At 40.8% G+C, this 18,679-nt stretch overlaps 1 protein-coding gene across 5 annotated transcripts in view; it reads right to left on the minus strand.

The window, feature by feature from the left end:
* Stac (SH3 and cysteine rich domain) overlaps positions 1–18,679 on the minus strand; it is a 147,682-nt gene that overhangs the window by 81,738 nt on the left and 47,265 nt on the right. For 3 of the 5 annotated variants that reach the window (XM_010629670.3, XM_033757038.1, XM_033757039.1), the window contains one exon: positions 6,421–6,697. In XM_010629670.3, the coding sequence (XP_010627972.1) occupies positions 6,421–6,697 (277 nt within the window). The remainder of the gene's footprint in view (positions 1–6,420; positions 6,698–18,679) is intronic. The other 2 variants (XM_010629671.3, XM_010629673.3) reach the window with 1 other exon arrangement.

An 18,679-nucleotide genomic window follows, 5' to 3' on the forward strand; every position in this document is an offset into this window, starting at 1 on the left:
AGGGATGAGGACATGAAGGGACTGGAGAGGAAAGGGAGAGAAATGGGATGTAAAAAGGAATTGATATGTGTTATGTTCATATTCCAATCCCACTCAAGGCTTGTGAACATTATGTACTGCAAACATGTAGTAATAAAAGTTTAAAAAAGAATACAATTCAAGTTGCGCAAAAAGGAAATCTAGAATCCTATTATGCTTATTTCAAAATAAGCTCTTAGTCAACACGACAAAAAATTTAAATTATAAGGTGCATCAAGCGAATATAAAAATAAAGTGGAAATATAATAGTGGGCTTCATAAAAAAGCTTTAAACAGGGCAGGATGCCACTTTATTTAGGTATGAATGTAATTTACAATGAAGATATCTCTGTTTTGAACTTTGTGTGCATTAAAATGTGCAACATGAGGGACAAATAGAAGAGAAAGATACTAGGTGAGAAAGTTGAGCCTATGTGTTAAGCTTCCTTTTTGGATGGGCTGGAATTTTGATATACATGGTAGTGACTTTCAGAGCAAATAGAGATATTTCTGTGTTCTACTATTTTTCATATCCCTTTACATTTTTGTGTTGGTATATGACGACAAACTGTTTTTTACTCCACCCACTCACTACTATTTTTAAATTATTCACTGTGTGCCAGGTGTGAGTCTTGAAACTGTTGTGGGAATAGGCACATAAATTAGGGCTGATCGTGTCTTTGAGGTATTTACCCAAGTCTAGGCTGTTTAAGCAAAGATACAAAAAAATCAGGAAAAATAAAAACAAGTGATCACCACAGAACTAAAGAAAGCATATTAATTTGGCCTCAATTAGGATTGGAAAGATGGAGAGACAGAGCAAGAAGAAAGGGCCCTGGAGATGTATTAGAAGGAAGAACAGAATGCTGGAGCACTAAAAATGGGCCTAGAAAAGTGTTTAGGATTCCACATGGAAAACAGGTTATCTGTAGCAGAGCGGTGAGAAATGTGGCAACCTAGGCAGGTCTTCCCACCTCCTTGTCTTCTCTTCTTTTTGGTAGCAGGTTAAGGATTTTAAAATTTTTGAGATGCTGGCATATATCTCCCATGTGACCCCCAAGCACTGTACTAGCCCCAGGTAAGTGTTGCTTCCATTTCTATTGGAGGCTCTAGGATACCTCTTTCCTTGGCTTTCATTTCTGCTCAACCTTTTATTTGCTGGAAGGAATGTGGTTTACTCTTTTTGATTTAAGCGATTTTCAATGAGAATTGCATGTGTGTTGTGTGTGTATGGAGTGGGGCTGGGGATCAAACCCAGGGCCTCAGATATACTAGGTAAGTGCTCTACTACTGGGCTACATCCCATTTCAATGAGATATTTCTTAAAATGCACAACACTTGGAAGCAGCATAAAATTCCAGAAAAATAATAGTAAATGAAGCTTTGAAAGTGTTTTGCGCTTCTTCAGTTGGAACATGCTGCATACAGGCCATACATTCATTTATATTTCATAATCTCAAGGAGAAATTTGAACATAATATTGCAATCTTAATAACTCTTTAATAAATTTGCCTTTGCAAGCATTGGAAAAGCTCTATAAATTGTGTACATTGAAGAGATATGTGGCAAAGAGTGTTCAATAGTAGCCAAGTGGAATTAAAGAAACATAGATACTAGAAGGGAGAAGTCCTTAGTGGTCATTCATTTCAGTGACTGCCTCTGCTCTGCACTGATAACACCTGGGTTGCTTTCAGGATGGCAAGACTTTGAAGTGCTAATGTGCACTATGAATGTCCAAAGGGAGTACAGTATACAGCATTTTGTGAGCATGTATTTTAGTCTCTGCCCAGCTCCACGAAATACTTCTGGAATTAATTTAAGCAGCTCTTCTTTTAGTGTCTGAACTATGCCTCTCTGTGTCATCTGTCATGGGCCATTTGGGATCTCAAGTGAATTTAAACCCTGTTCCAGAGGAGGTCTCTTCAGCTATTTGGAAACAATGACTATGATCTCTCCAGACTATTTGGAGACCAAACATTGTCACCTCCTGAAAACATTTCTTATGTGGCAGGGTCACCATTTCCTTACTGTGACTGCACTCAGTTTTACATACTTTCACCCAAAATTTTGCAACCAGAATGAACATGATTCTCTTAGTTAGGGTTACAAAGACTAGAAAGGAACTATTTGCTTCTGTTGCACTGGGCATTGCATTATGTTCCTGTCCTCTAGGAGAAAAGCAGCAGTTAAGTTATGGATACCAGAGATTAATAAGGATATTGGAAAATTGCAGTTTAGTATGGGAATGGACTATGGTTAAAGGAGAGTTTCTATTTAATTTTTTAATGTTTTAGAGATCATTTATATTTTATTATTTAAAATCTATACAGTCCCTAAAACAATTCTACAGTTAAATGACCTTAGAGGTTCAATTCCATTCTGAGAATACAAAGAGTTGACATTTGCTTTTCAATATTCCCCTCAACCTCTGTTTGGCTTTTCTCACCAAGAAGACAAATTTATTGGTGAGCAAACACTGCTTTTTCTTTTTAATTATATATATATATATACCAGAAGTGGTTAAAAGCTTGAGCAATGGAGTGCTGTCAGAACATTCCAGGAAAAAAATCTAATGGTCAAGCAAGAGCATAGCAGAAAAGTCCTGCACTCAGTGTAAATAGTATTTATTCATGTTACATGGTTCATCATGATGACAAGCAATGCTGCAGTTGCATCAATGCCCAAGCCCATTTGCATTTTAAGTTTAGTCCTAGTGAAGGGTGTTTTTATGCTGTTTCTTACAGCATTTAAATGCGTGTACAGATGTAGCAGACACTGTTGGTGCCTTGTCCAGATCTCAAGAAGCATGCTGGTGCTGGGAATGTTGGCTGCTAATTCCTCGCAGATGCCACACCTCCTTTTGGCCCCAGAGAACTGCCCTCCACAAAATGTGACAAATCACACTTCTTCCTAGGGACAGCTGTGGCGAGTGACTGGCTGGCAGGAATGTACGAGGCTGATCCTTTTACTCAAGGTGATAGTATTCTGTGGGAGCAATCTGAAGCTGACTTCAGTTAAGACCATATCCTAGCTTAGTGCTGTCCTTCATTCTTCCTGCTTTTCTAATTCCTATTGTCCTAAGAACACTCCAAACTATAAACTACTTTCATAAGAATGTCTGTCTTAGGCCTTGTTTCTAGGGACCCCTGCCTAAGATAACACTATATTATCTTTCCCAATTATTTCTAGTTGGAAATTTATGAAAATAAATGGTTCTTTGTGCTGTGGCTATACAACTTGAAATTTGAAGAAGTAAAATCCAATCATTTGGCTAATGATCTCTTTAGAAAATCTGATTCTGTTTAAGCAGTGTCTGTTAAGTGGGTTCCAACTAAAAACATTTAATTAATTTAAAAACAGTTTAGAAACAAGCTATCTGGCAATTAAAAAAGAAAATAGAATTTATTGGGAAAAAAAATCTCTTTAATTGATGGAGGAGACCATGCATGGAGTTTGTTCCATTAGTAGCACATGTTGAAGTCTTTGACATTTCAGTGAGATACAGATTGTCATATAGATTCATTCAATGTACTCCTGAAAAGAGTCACTGAAGACCATTAATTAAATGTAAAGATAGATTACCATAAATGGGGTGCATCTAAGTAATGCATGGTGAACACGAGACTTTCACCCCTCATTCTCATTGTCAAGGCTTAGCATTGAAAGCACTGATCTTCTTGGTGAAGAAATATGTTCATATAATCAAGTACAAGAATCAGTATAGCATTCTTCTATTCTAAGATGTAATCTTGAGCCTTCTTGATTCAAAGCATTGCAGCCAGTAGGCATATATGATTGCCTATTGTTCTCATTCTGCCATGAAAGGTTGAGTTGGTTCATTTGAGCTTGCTTCATAGGTTCTCTATTCTTCCAAGCAAAGCTGTCCCAAAGAGGTAATCATAAGGGGCAGCAAGGTCCTAGAGATAAGATTAGATTACCCAGAGGGCTCTGCTTAACCCAAAGGGTTGGTAACCCATTCAGTAGAGGAGGAGAAATTTTAGGTACTAAGTGTCAGAACAAGGCTACAGCTGGCACTAGGGAGCTAATGAAATTAGAGGTGTATGGGAAGCAGACAAAGTTGGGGTCATATTCTATTTTTATTGGTGCCAGTGGTTTTGTGGTGAATGTGTGGTCTTCCTAGAAGACAGACACACGCATACTCAAAATATAAATGGGGAGTCTCGTAAAACCAAATGTGAGCATCCATTCCATCTTAGAAATCCTAGACAGTGAGAACATCAGAGTCATTTTATATTTTAAAGAAATATCCATCAGCTGGAAAGTATAAAAATGAGATATGATTTTTCTTAGCCACCATTATACAACCTTTGGTTCTTCACTGAAAGGAATAAGAATAATCTTAACACATGCTCTGAAATGTCATTCTAAGGAGATAACAGCAGGTGGTCGTTCCCTAATGTCTAGAATTTGACAATGGCCTGATACGTGGAGACAGGAGGATAGATTTGAAGTATGAAAAAGGAGAAGCAGGGCAGATCAACTGTGCTCCATTTTTAAATAATTCAAATGTTCTAATTACTGTTTCAGAAAGATAGAACATTTATCAACCTCTACTTCATTTCTACTACTTTTCTCTCCTCATCTTTCTCCAGCTTTTCTTCTCCTTTTCTGTCTTGATGAAAATTACCTTTTAAAACCCTTTATTACTTTCTCAGATGGAGCCTAATACTTGGTTATTTGGTTAGCCCTTGAAAAGAGCAGCATGACTGTTTGGTTACTTTTTCTGTCTTTTCAAAATAAAAATGCAGTTGCAAGATAAATTTAATACTGATAAGAGAAAATATAGGGAAATTCCCATTAGCATAGGGCTTTTAAAATATATTGAGAATAGACTCGTTCAAAATTGTTGTTGTACTTGAGTTGTACCTAGAATCTTCTTTAGTAATGGCTGTGACATTTCTCAGAGGTGAACTCATTTCCATTGCTCATTTTTAAGAACACATGTTCTGTTTGTCTTTTCACACTCATTACAATGAGACTTAAAAATAGATCCTCATCATCACCTATTTAAGGGTTATGAATAGTGCTGCCTTGAAAAAGCCTAGTGAAAATTTATGTGGAAATTAAAACAATGCATGAGATTCAGATTGTGAAGCTAGGCATTCACAAAAATTAAATTAGAGGGTGGATTGTCTAAGTGTTCTGAGCAGGGAACCTGATGAGACCAACAGCAAACCACCATGCTGACATTCAGATGCCAGGTATCTTTCTATATAAAGAAGTGAAGTAGGATGGTGGAGACTCCAAGACTTAGCAGAATCTACCAATCAGAGAATAATGGGAACTCCAAAACTTAGTAGAGTCTACAAATCAGAAAAGTCTCAGTAATCCTTAGACGATGTAAGTGGTAGATAGGATAAATGACCTCATACTTCTTCCCTCCTACATCCATGGCCTTTTTCAAGAGGCATGCAGTACCTATTCCTAGAGGTAGAGTGGAAATCTCCATTCCTTGACTCTTGCTTGTGTAAGGTACTGAATTAATGGAATGCTAGTAGAGGTTGTAGTGTATCAATTCCAGCCTCAGTCCCTGAGAGGCATTGTGTGCCATTTATCCTTGCAAGGAAGAGAAAATGACGTGTCTGGGCCACTGGTTCACAGAAAGCATAAGAGAAGTCATGGAGAAGATGTAATAATTGAATGAGATCTGGATGAGCTGAACCACAGTTGATGGATGGGAAGGTGTCCAATTGAGAGTGAAATACAGCAATTTTTTAAGCATTGGAGTTTTAGGCAAACATTACTTAAGCAAAATTGTTGAGCAAAATCCTTGACTGATACAAGCACTATTTCTAAATATGTCTTGTTGGAAGGAAGAACTTGTATAATAGTGACTAAAAAATGAGAGTATGGATAGATAACCTTTTGCTGAAAATGAGAAAAGGACTTGTATTTATGGTTGTAATAGGGACTGATATTGCTCTCCATTTACGTATCACACCTTTCAGCTAAACCTTTGTAAAGAATGAAGAGAACTAGAGAATTCTGTCCCACTGACCACACTGGAAATCACTGACGTGCCCAATTTCAGTGATGAGACAATGGTCTCTTTGGGAAACAACAAACTTTCCAAGGCTCACGTCCAATGACAGGTTGACACAGATGCACAAAGACCCAGTGTAAGATAACTGTAAAGGGCTCTGGAGCTTCCAAGGGGATTAGCTGAAGTCTTTATTGTAACTATGTCACAACCTAACTTCTTCAGCCCAGACCTGCTGCTCTTACCTTTTCACAAATATTTTTCCCCAAAGCACTCCTGAACAGTCCTCCTGCATGGGAATCTCTGAGGCTCAGAGTCTGGGAGTACCTGGACCTGACTTACACCACTCTTAGCCTTCCAGGGGCGCTGAACCTGGAGGAAGGGGCGGGAGAAGGCCTTACCCACTATCATGTGGTTGCAGACATCACAGAAAGTGGGCTTCTTGAAGATGTGCTCTTGAAAGGCATGTGCCTTGCCACTGTTGGGGTGCAGGCCAACCCTGGTGGGTGTGGATGTCAGGCTCCCAGGTGCAGGCAGTGGGCTGGAACTAGGGCTGACTTCTGCCAGCATATCCGCTGGCAGCTTCACGTCGCTGTTTGTTCGCTGGAAGAAGTTGTCAGCACTTTTGCTCCGTAAACTCTTGGTCTTGAAAGAAAGTGATCGTTTTAGTTTCTGGAGCTGCAATGCAATGACAAAACAGTCTCTCTTACAATGGATCATGCAGATTCATGCTGTGGGGGTGAGGTCTGCTCCATGCACTGCACAGTTCCCAGTGAAACCCTTAGCCTCCAAGGAAGATCCTATATGTCTCTGTGCAGGTGGGGTGATGTCAGTGCCTAGTTAAGATGAATTTCAGCAGCACCCACAACCCCCCTGCTCCCACTGAGCCAGAAGAGCAGAGAAACCACTTTGCTTTTGTTTCTGCCTGTGCTCCTCCACCCCTGCATCCGTAAGGTTTCAACAATGTGCAGTCAAAACATCTTATATTGGGTTTTTGACACTGTTCATCTTCTAAATTTGAGTAATTAGAAATGAAGCATGCACTCATAGGTTCAAAGGATGGATGTATAATGCTGACTTTTCTTTTTTATAACCACTTAGCAGCCACTTATCTCTAAAACAGCAAAGCAGAAGAGGCTACTGTCTGATTTGACATCAATCAAGCTAGATTACCCACAGGACAGAAACCAGAAACTCTCAAGTCTGCTTGAGTCTGATGCATACGAACAAATTGTGTGTGTGTGTGTGTGTGTTGGACAGATTTAAATTACATATTTGGCTTTCTTTGCCTTTTCTCTGTACCTCTCCCTTGTTTTTGGCTATGGCAGATGGAAGACTAAGACAATTATCCTTTACCTTTAAGGCTTATGAAGAGACACCAAAAAGGGTTTTGAAAAGCATTAGCTTCTAAAGGTCTAGTTTTGAGTGCTATCTGTACTTCTATCCAGTATGACTGATGCCAGAGGGATCTTTTGGAAATACAGATGTGGGCATGTGGGTCTCTTGTTCACAGTCCTTTAAGAAATTTCTTTTTTCATAGGTTTAAAGAAAAGCATCTCAGTATAGGCTCCAGGGAGTGGTAGATTCTGGACTCTGATGACATCTGCTTTGCTCTGTCCATCTCCAATACTGTGACCTTTTCAAAGTCTGTCATATTTACTATTTCTTTTCAACATCAGCATTTAATACTCAACTTTCCCTCCATCCAGATGAAAGAAACAAACCACTTGCTGCAGGACTTTTAAAAGATCACTTCAAGGGCTGGGGATTTAGCTCAGTGGTTCGGTGGCCTGCCTTGCAAGCGCAAGGACCCGAGTTCAATCCCCGGTACCAAAAAAACAAAACAAAACAAAATAAAAGATCACTTCACCTTCAAGATGGTTTTCTTTTATAACTGAATATCCATAGATGTTCTTCCTATTGCTTGGAATTAACATCTATGGTCCGAAGCTGCAGACAAAAAAGTGCTTGTTATTCTATTCTATTAAGGGTCTTCACTAAATGTGGTTGGGCTCTCCTACAAGCACATAGGATGAGTCAGTGTGGCCTTGCCAAGACCAGATACTTCTACCTCAATCCTCTAACTTCTACATCAAAAGATGTGGAAGATGTGGTGGTCAGGGTAGACTGTAAAAAGGCCACAATTTCCTCCTCTTCCTCTTACCCAGTCAATTCTGCAAGGTGACTTTGCATCTACTCACATCAAATGCAGAGCCTATTTTCCACTCCTTGATTCTTGATGGCTTTGGAAATTTGACCAATAAAAAGCAATGAAAGCAATTTTAAGTGAGTTCTAAATGCAAGCCTCAGTTTGCCTTGTATGTTTCAGTCCTCCCTTGGGAAACCTGCCAAATCATTACATATATAAACCTAAAGTAGCCTTATGCACGTGGTCTCATCAAACCCCCATCACTCCAGAGAGATCCCAGCCTTAGAGATACCCTGCCACCCTGAAGACTTAAGGTCATCTAGCTGAGACCAGAAGAGTTGAACAGCTGAGTTTCACTCAAGTTGTCTACCCACATGCTCATCAACTAAAGAATGACTGGTGCTTTAATCCATTAAGTTATAGATCTATTTTGTGTACTCAGTAATAAATAACTGACAGTGCTATTCTCCCCACCCTTCTGATATTTTCAAAACTGAAGTTGGATGTGGTTGTATGAGGCCAACTCTTTTCTTTAGGAATCACAATGGGGAGGCCCTGTAGGGCCCACTGAAGAAACACCATCATGGCCAGCAATGGGGCATCATCAGACAGAAGAGAGTAGTCAGAGAAGCAGTTAACAGCCTACAAGAGAGGTCAGTAACAAGAGAGGCCCAGCTGCGACTGTTGTTTCCTTTTCTCTGTCCTACAGCTCAAATATGTCAGAAGAGCTGCCAGACAAGGAGAAAATCATGGCTCTGAGATATTTTGGACTTGTTTTCTACTGTAGCATAACCTAGCTTGTCCTGAATGACAGAGGGGCGTGGGATCAAGAGTTCTTGGGAATGCAGTGTTTATTTTGAAGAAGACCCTCCATCTCTGAAAACATTTAGTGAGAGGAGACTGTGAGTCAACTATTCACTGAGATTTGGCCAATCCAAAGTGAGGACCTGGAAGCAGCAAAGGAGCTAAACAAATTCTCTTTACTTCATGTGCTCCAGGTTACAAGCTGAACCAGTTCTGGAGGAAGGTAAGACAAGGGTTTTATGGTAGACAGTTCTAAAAAATACATTAAGTAAGCAGGATGTTCAGGAATCTGCTAGGATTTTTCAAGGGATGTGTCACCCTGAGAGAGGGAGGCATATCAACGCACAGAGAAAACAAATTCATTTTCTACTTGCTCCCAATTACATCTAAACAGTTCAGTAATCATCTACTTATATCTCAAAAAAATCCAAAACCAAACGACAACAGCAACACTAATGGAATCTTTGCTGATCATACCAGGGCACTGCTTGTTGTCAGAGTCAAGGGGGATGATGGATGAGAACTCTACACACTCGGTATGGATGAAGGATGGCAGCAGGCAGAAGAGTATGGAGCTGGGGCCAGTGCTTCACCAGGGGATCCAACCTAATCCTCCCACAACTTCAAGGAAGATGCTATTTTGGCCTTGCAGAAATAGAAGCTTAGGGAGGTTAAATAACTTAGCTTACTTGAATCAAGACCAGAGTTAATGGTTAAATCTGCCCTTATTTGATCTCCACAGTCCTTCCACTGCCAGTGAGTCTTTTGGGGATGCATGGGAGGTGAAAGCGAGTTACCCCTCACTCTCAGGGAGGTGAAACCATTTCTGGTGATCATTGAGGATGAGAAGGGATGTGGAATGGGAGATTCAATCCACTTCTTGGTGTCTGTTTCCTGAAAGTTTATGTATGATATTTAAGTATGATGCCAGAAAATCTGTGGTGTTTTCCCTGCCCTCTGGATGTGGCTGGAAATTGTGCCATGCTTCTGCTACCTGCCTGCTTCTAAAGCCAGAGCGTTTACTCGGAAGCCAGTGTGACATTTCTTGTTTAAGTGGACAGCTTAAAAGAAATGCTCAACTATAAAATGAAGTCCTGATGTGAGCTCAAAGGGATATTATTTCTCCAGTCATCCCTAAAAGAGCAGAGGCCAGATGGGAACATATAAAATGCAAAAATAGAAACATACTCTGCAAATGGCAGATGTCACAAAAACCGTTAGCTTCCATGCACCACGGCTATAGTCCAGGTTTATTTCATTCAAGATGGTACAACTAACAGATGTTCATGAGTAGCTTACTGTGTAATAGGAATCACTTCCTATACTTTACTCCTTAGCCTTTTAGCAAGCTTATAAGTGGAGGATTAGTCCGTTTTCATTAAATAATTCATTCAACGAATATCCACTCTGAACAAGGCATAGCCCTCGATTTGACGATTTAACAGTGAAAAGATAAAGTCTTTTCCCCCTTAAGGTTTTAAGGTCCAGTGGGTAGTGGGTAAACATAGAAAAAGTGATATATAATATAAATTCGGGTGGGGATAGGGTCCACACAGGAAAATAAAAGCAGAGTTAGGCCTGAGAAGGTGACAAAGAAGGCCTCTCTGACAGGTGACATTTGAGCAAAGATGTATGCTGAAGAAGTGCACGATAGGGTGTGGGAAAACCCAGAGCCAAGGCCCGAACAAGAGTGCGAGGTTCGCGCACTGAGGAGCACCAGGAGGTCGGGGTGTCTGGAGAAGAATGATGAGGCAGAGACAGGGTGCAGATGCCAACGGCGGCTTTGTGGTATGGCTGGTAGGTCACAGCCAGGGCTCTGGAATTTATCCCAAGGCTAACTGTATCGAGCGGACAAGCGACAGGGTCAAACTTTGATTTTAAAAGGGTCATTTTAGAATCTGTGTGAAAAAACGGGTGATAGGAGAGCAAGGTGGAGACAGGGAGGCCAGTCTGGAGACTGTTGCTATAATCCTGAGGAGAAGAAATTCTGGCTTGATCTAGTTACGGTGAGGTGTGGTTGAATTTAGGTTGAATTTATAAAGGCAGAATCATGGGTTTGCAAATTAAAACTCAAATTTCTTTCCTCAAAGAGGGGGAAAAAAGAATCATGGGTTTGATGAGGTACTGAATATGGAGAATGAAAAATTGGAAATTTTTCCCCCCTGGAACAACTGGGTGTGAATGAAGGTGCTAGTCACCATTTAGGAGAAGAAAGAAGTTGGCATAGAGAATGGAGTGGTTTACAATGCTTATTTGGAATTCAGGTGGAACTATCAAGTCAGCACCTGGATGTGTGATTCTAGGACTCAGACGAATGGTCCAAGCTGGAGTAATATGTGGGAATCATTAGCATACAGTGGTACTTACAGCCATGAGCGTAGGCAGTGAAAGAAGTGATCCGAGGAAAGTGTCTTGGAATACTCCTATATTTAGAGGACAAGATTAATGAAGAGGAGCAAAGGAACTTGAGAGTACAGTGAGGAAGGAAAAGACCTACAGAAAGAGGTATTTTAGAGGCTAAGGGAAGAAATGATTCAAAGAAGAGAGAATAGCAAATAGCATCAAATTAACACTAATAATAATGTCAGGTAATGTGAACTTTAAGGATTGATCAAGGCACTTGGCAAAGGGAATATCTCTGGGGGACACTAACAGTAGTAGAGGCAATGAAGCGCTGAGTTTGAAAGCGTGACAAGTCTGCCTGCCTTGCAAGCTCAAGGTCCTGAGTTCGATCCCCGGTACTGCAAAAACAAAACAAAACACCAAAAAACAAAAATGTGAAAGTTTTCAGGAAAGCCTTGGCTGGAAGGGGTATGAGTAAAAACGTAAGCAGGGACAGTTTATTTGAGGACTTTAGCCATGAAGAGGATTATTGAAAAGAGGCAGTAGCTGGAGACAGATTTAGCATCTCAGTAAGTTTTATGTTCTGTTTTATTCAAATGTGGTAGAATTATTTCAGTACACTCTTAATCCGGTGATGGATAAGGTAGGGTGGTGCTAGGTGTTGTCCTTGAGTGAGGAGAAATCGTGGGACACAGTGCACAAGAAAAATGATTGACCTTAGATTGGAGCAAGATGGTTTATCCGTTAGGAGACTGAGGCATACAAGATGGTAGAGGGGGTGCCAGTTGGGCGTGGATCTTTTCTTTTGACGATTTTATTTTCTCAGTGACAACAGAAAGGCATCTGTTTCTTGAGTGAGAAGAAATAAGAAGCAGAGGGATGACGCATTGGAAGTTGGAAGAGAGAGATGTGAAGTAGCCATTTTAGAGACGGGAGAATGAAGGGACTAGAGTCATGCACAGCAGTAGGGTGGTAGGGAGGGCCAGATGATCCATTTCCATTTATTACCTCATTTTATGGATCAGAATACAGAAACCAGGCAATTTACCCAAGTCAAATGGCTAGGAAGTTGCAGAATCAAGACCCACATATATGCCTCTCTGACTCCAAAGCCCCTTAAACCAAATGAACTTTGATGAGAAGCTATCCCACCCTTGACCTTCTCTTAGTAATTCTCAGCTTAATATGCTTTATCTTCCTGGTGCCAGCTGAAATTTTAGTAATAATCCATGTGGTTGCCATGTTGAGCAACATCTCTATGCCAATTAATTAGGGAATGCAGAAATCAGGCATCATGAGAGCAATGAAACACAAAGAATTCAGCCTGAAGGTGACTATAATGGCAGGCATATTGATTTACCAGTCTGTTCTGCAGTAGCACATAAAGTTAATTAACCAGTGTGCGCTTGATCATTTCAGCCAGGATCTAAAGTCTGCACTGTGTGGGAAAAGGGTTCTGCAAATGAGTCTCTGCCCACACAGGCAGTAAATCAGGAGTTACAGTCACCACAGCGGCTCAGCTTCCTGTCCGTGGACATTTAATCGTAAAGTTAGTGGTCTCTATGTAGATAGAACATACTGGCTTTTATTTCTGAATTCAAACAAGGTAATCTGAGAACCTTTGACCGGAAAATGTCTCATCCTTGATATTCCTTTCTGATCTCTATCTTTAATCTGAAAATGAGCATCCTTTTCCTTTCACATTTTAACTTTTCTAAAATTGAATAATGCTTCCACTGAAATAGTCATTGTTTTCTTTTTTTTCCCCGAAAAGTTATTATTAAGTCCACCTGGTGACATCTAAGAACAAAGAAAATGAGCCTTACTTCATGTCCTTGCCTCTGAGACCCAATTCCCTTCCCCCTCTATCAGCCACACAGATGACTCACTTCATCTACTCCACATTTGGCTGATGCTGTGCTTTGTCAGAGCACCTCCCACACTCATCCCTGACATTTTATTCATGGGCAGAGAGTGCGCGTTGAGGTCTTGACAAATGTAGTGTCTACGGCAAAAAATAACTTTTTCACCAAGATTTTTACCTACTCACAGTCTGATTTCAAGCACGATACATTCCAGGTCCTGATTCACTTCAGTCTGGAATGTGATTTCAGTAAGAAATATTCGTTTTACAACTACCTGGCTGTCACAGCCAGTTGCAAAAAGAATAGCTCTTAGTAAATATGTTAGTACAGCAGCATTTATTGAATATGATTGATTGCATGCTCTGCCACTAATAAGCCTCATGGTCTTGGGTAAGTCCCTAAAATTCTCTGGCTTGGGTTCCATCAATAATGTACAGGATTACACTTAATGAGTGGTAAATTTTCTTCCAGCTCTTGACAATTCAGCATATTGGGGACACACAGAAGACACTGTGCTTTTAGGGAGTCTAAGATCTAACTCCAGAGACAAGTAGCAATGTATAAAACTATCCAAGAGTGACATGAGAACTTACATTTATATTATCAAATAAGTCAAGTTTTTTGATTATTGTCTACTCTAATATGTCAGAGAAGGAAGTTATCAAAGAGGGTTGGAATGGTCAGAGACATTCTTCCAAAAGTGGAGGGATAAATCAACTTGAAACATATAATTGAACTGTTTCACTGCTTCAGTGGGCTCCTTACTCCTGGGTAAATCATGGCTCCTTCTTGTGGTATATTAGACCCTTCTTGCTGGGAAGAGACAACATACTTCTTCAGCATTATCTCTAGATCACTTTTTCCTCTGCTCCATGTACACAGACACACCAAGAACAGCTCCCTAATCTTTGTGATGTGTAAACCTTCAGTACCTCTTTCTGATTGGAAAGACCATGTCTATTTCAATGTACCTGGGAAAGGTCTGGCTCTCCTGGGCTGCTTATCTTCTTTCTGGAGCCTGGCTTAGTCCTCCTATTAGAAGGTTCTGGGTTTTCTCCCCTGTGTGGCCCCCAGTGTGCAGCACAGGAGTGTGTCACTGTCCTTCCCACATTGTGTTTCTTGGCTTTCCCTGCAGATTGTGAGTCTACTTCCAACATGTGGCACACTGCCTACCACGGGATCACAATGTAGTCATATTCGTTATAATGACAAATGATTTTTAAATTCTCGAAATATGCAGGACTCCATCCTAAGTGTTTTAAATGAATTATCTGTTGGTAGTTGCATGAATCCTATGAGGCAGGTACTATTAGTATCTCTATGATAAAGAAATGGTGGCAGAGAGAAGCTGAGTACTATGTTCAAATGCTAAGCAAGGTTTCTAGAGTTGAGATTAGAACGAGGCAACAGTTTAACTTCAAAACCTAAGCTCTTAACCTCTCTCTATATATGTTGAATAAATGAACAAAAAACTGATAGACTATGAAAACGAAGACATACAGCTAGACTGGATTTAGACACAGAAGCAGGAACGAGCATACCATGGACCAGCATTCTGGGATCCCCAGGGGATTTGCACAGTATTTACAATTAGGGCTATAACATAGTTGCCCATCAAACCATTCCTGAAAGGCCTGGGCTGACTGGAACTCTCTGTGCATTAGATAGAGTGAGAAACAGAAGTGATGAAGGAGGTGTGTATAGGTGTGTGGGTGGGTGCACTGCAGGTAATGACGGTGGCCAGATGGAAAGAGAGTAAATACTATGGCAATCCATGGTGACTCACTGAAGGCTCTCTACAGGGTAGATGTTAGCCTTGAAAGGCACTTCATATAAAGCCTTGGGTTGGGGTAGGATCTGAGTGCATTGGGAGGTAAAAACTAGCATTAGAAAGACACACACAAGAGGACAAACCTGTAAGCGGTTTCCTCTGCTTTTGATGCTGGCTGCCATGTTTTTTCCATAGAAGTTTCATGGACCCTCTAAACTCAGTTACCACAACAGAAGGAGTGTAGTACTATGGAAGTTCTGGTTATCTCTAGCCTATTCCCCTCTGGAGAAATTGAAGACTACCAGCTTTCTCAGGCATCATCATCTTCCTTTCTGAAAGTCCTCATGTTGTGGGATATTTTTTTGTCTTCTGAAAACAGCCTTTACTTATGTTATCTTTGAGTATTAATGTTAGCTAAATCTTGTACAATGGCAAATGTCAAGATGACAACATCTCATGTTTTGGCTACAGCAACACAGACATATACATGTTTTTTAAATTTAACATACTTTTCATGGAAAGCCCTGTAAGTAGAACAGGGCAAACATCCCCATTTTCAAGATGAAAAAAAAAAAAGAGAGAGGCAGAAAGATGTTGTGGCACACCCAAAGTCCCTAAAAGATAAGATGCTAATAGGGAGGAAAAGTTTTTTTTTGTTTGTTTGTTTGTTTTTTTGAGACAGGGTCTCACTACGTAGTTGAGATTGAACTGGAACTCACTATGTAGCCCACGCTGGTCTTGAATTCACAGCGATCCTCCTGCCTCAGCCTCCCAAGTGCTGATTACAGGTTGGAAAGCCCTGTAAGTAGAACAGGGCAAACATCCCCATTTTCAAGATGAAAAAAAAAAAAGAGAGAGGCAGAAAGATGTTGTGGCACACCCAAAGTCCCTAAAAGATAAGATGCTAATAGGGAGGAAAAGTTTTTTTTTGTTTGTTTGTTTGTTTTTTTGAGACAGGGTCTCACTACGTAGTTGAGATTGAACTGGAACTCACTATGTAGCCCACGCTGGTCTTGAATTCACAGCGATCCTCCTGCCTCAGCCTCCCAAGTGCTAGGATTACAGGTGAGATCCACCGTGCTTGGTGGGAGGAAAAGTTTTAAGGATTATCTTATGCACAAAGACAGAGGAGTCTCTGATACCCAAGGAGGAGACGTAGTAGAAAGTGTAAGGCTTCATAGTCAAGACTGTCTTCACTGCCCTTTTCCTTCTGTGCTGGTCCCCAATAGTGAACACAGGAAAAGTACTTTCTGAACCTCAACCTCCCCATCTATAAAACAGAGGTAATAATGCTTCCTCTGCAGGTTTCTTTTTGAGGATTAAATAACATAAAGTGCTGGGAATACAACATGATAATGGCAAGTTTCTGGGCACATGCTCCAGCCCTGGAATCTGTTCACAAAAATCACTGTCTGACCAGGTGGCACAAAGGTAGGAACTGAAAGTGTGGATTCTGATTCATCTGGCCCATTAGGAGGGGCTCACAACAGGCTGTCTGGTGCTGTGGCCACCAAGCCCCAGCATATGCTACAGTGGCCTAGACCTTTGCAGCAGCTGCTGCTGTTACTGTGGGACAACGAGGAGCTGTACTGTTTTATTCCCCAAGAAGAGAAGGCTGGGTCCTAGAGAGGCCAATGAAAAACAGAACGTGGGAAATAATGTCTAAAAGGTGAAAAAACTTTCTAAGGTAAGAGTTTGGATAATGGATCTTTCTAGATTCTGATTCAAATGATTCTACTGATTTGAGTGGTGGGCCACAGAATGAAAGAATTTACACATAAGTACAATATGCACTAGACTTCATTTATTAAGTACTGCTTTCCAAAATCATACATACTGTTAACAGGCTACACTGTTTCCTCTCCAAATTCTTAGGTTGAAGACTAAGTATCCTGTAACTCAGAATGTGACTACGTTTGGAGAGAAGGCTTTTATAGAAGTGATGAATTTAAAATGAGACCATTTCTGTGTCCCCTAATCCAATCTGACTGCTATCTTTATAAGAAGAAGTAATTTGGACACAGAGAGACACACAGGAAAAAAAGACCTTGTGAGGCTATAACAAGAAGGCAGTCCTCTGCAAGGTAAAGACAGCCCTCAGGAGAAACTAATACCTTGACTTTGGATTGTCAACCTCTAGCCCGGAGAGAAAATAGAATTGGTGTTATTTATGCGACCCACTCTGTGGCATTTTGCTATGGCAGCTCTAGCAAACTAATAGAATACTTGATAAACCTTAAGGTGAAATTCTATGCTTGTAGAGACATCCATTTCAATCCTAAAGAGCTGCCCTGAGAATCTCTCTGTAGTCGTCCTCGTGCTGAAGCTGACCAATATGGTGAGCATGTGCTTCATTTGATGTAAGAATGGAAAAATGGGTAGATTGTGTTGTCCACTGCTGGAATTGTTTGGAGACATCTTTCCTTCTGTATGTTCCTGGAGACTTGTTGCTCATCATTTAAATCTCAGCTCTATGCCCCACCCCCAATTTTTCCTTACTTCATTACATGAATTCCAATATTATCTGCCTCCAGGTCTTTATCATCAGTCTACCATAATTTGTAGCAGTGCATCATTACAATTACATTGTGCACACTTTTATGGTGAAGGACTATGCTTTCCATCTTTGTATCTGTGACACACAGGTATAAATACAGGCATAGGATAGGCATTCTATGTCTTACAGCTCTGAATTCCTTGAAGAGAGTAGGAAGGAATGGCATCTTAGTGATCCTTTCAATATCTGTCTTAGCAATTCTGAGTCTTCCCTTTTCATCTCAAACACCATTCTCTGCCAGCAACCAAGGTCAATCTCCTTTCCCTTACGTGATAGTTAAGCTTGTCAACTTGATTGACTTAGCAACTTAGTAATGCACACTTCTGGGTAAGTCTGGGTGGGTCATAGAAATATAACGTAGGTTACTAACTGGTCCCTGGTCAGGTTCTCTTTGGCTCTGTTCTCTTGCTCTGCTTCCCAGTCACCACAAACTAAACAGCTTTTCTCTACCATGCCTTTCTCCATGATGTTCCTGCCTAGGAGCCAGCTGAACATGGACTGAATCTCCTGAAACTATAAGTCAAATAAACTTCTCTTCCTTTAAGTTGCAGGTGTCAAGCTTTTTTAAGCTGACCAAAGTGCCCTAAAAATAAGTCCTTTATTCTTCTCTGCTTTCTAAACCATACCAACACTGATACTTTCCTGTTTTATAGCCTCTAGTTTCTCTTTTTATCACATCCCTTTAAAATACACAGGTTTATCTTTCAGGATCCTGTGTCAGGGAAGGGCTGGGTTCAAGGACCAGGCTGTGCACATAAATGTATCAGACTAGCCTGCATTAAGAGGGGTTACAGCAGAGGAAACACATAGGAATGTTCTTTCTGACCCCAAGGCCTGAAACCAAAGGTACAAATTCACAATTCTGGTGATGGAGGGAGCCCAAAAGGGAACTTGGCACACTCAAGGCTGAAGAGCTGCAGTGGCAGTCAGGAATGATGTGAGTGTGTCCAATCCAGATAACCAAAGTACACTCTGTGTTGGCCTACGGATATACAAGGAGAAGGAGCACCTTCTAGGGACCATATGATGGCCCTCAATGGGGCATGAAGAGTGTGTGGGAGGGAGAGAAAAAGGAGTGTGTGGAAGGGAGAGAAAAAGGAGAGGGTGGCAGGAGAAAGATAGGGAGGGAGGGACGGAGGAAGGGAGGGAGAGAGAGAGAGGGAGAGAGAGA

This window comes from Fukomys damarensis, unplaced genomic scaffold (genome assembly GCF_012274545.1).
Source record: "Fukomys damarensis isolate Sample0158 unplaced genomic scaffold, DMR_v1.0_HiC HiC_scaffold_28, whole genome shotgun sequence".
Taxonomy (NCBI): domain Eukaryota; kingdom Metazoa; phylum Chordata; class Mammalia; order Rodentia; family Bathyergidae; genus Fukomys; species Fukomys damarensis.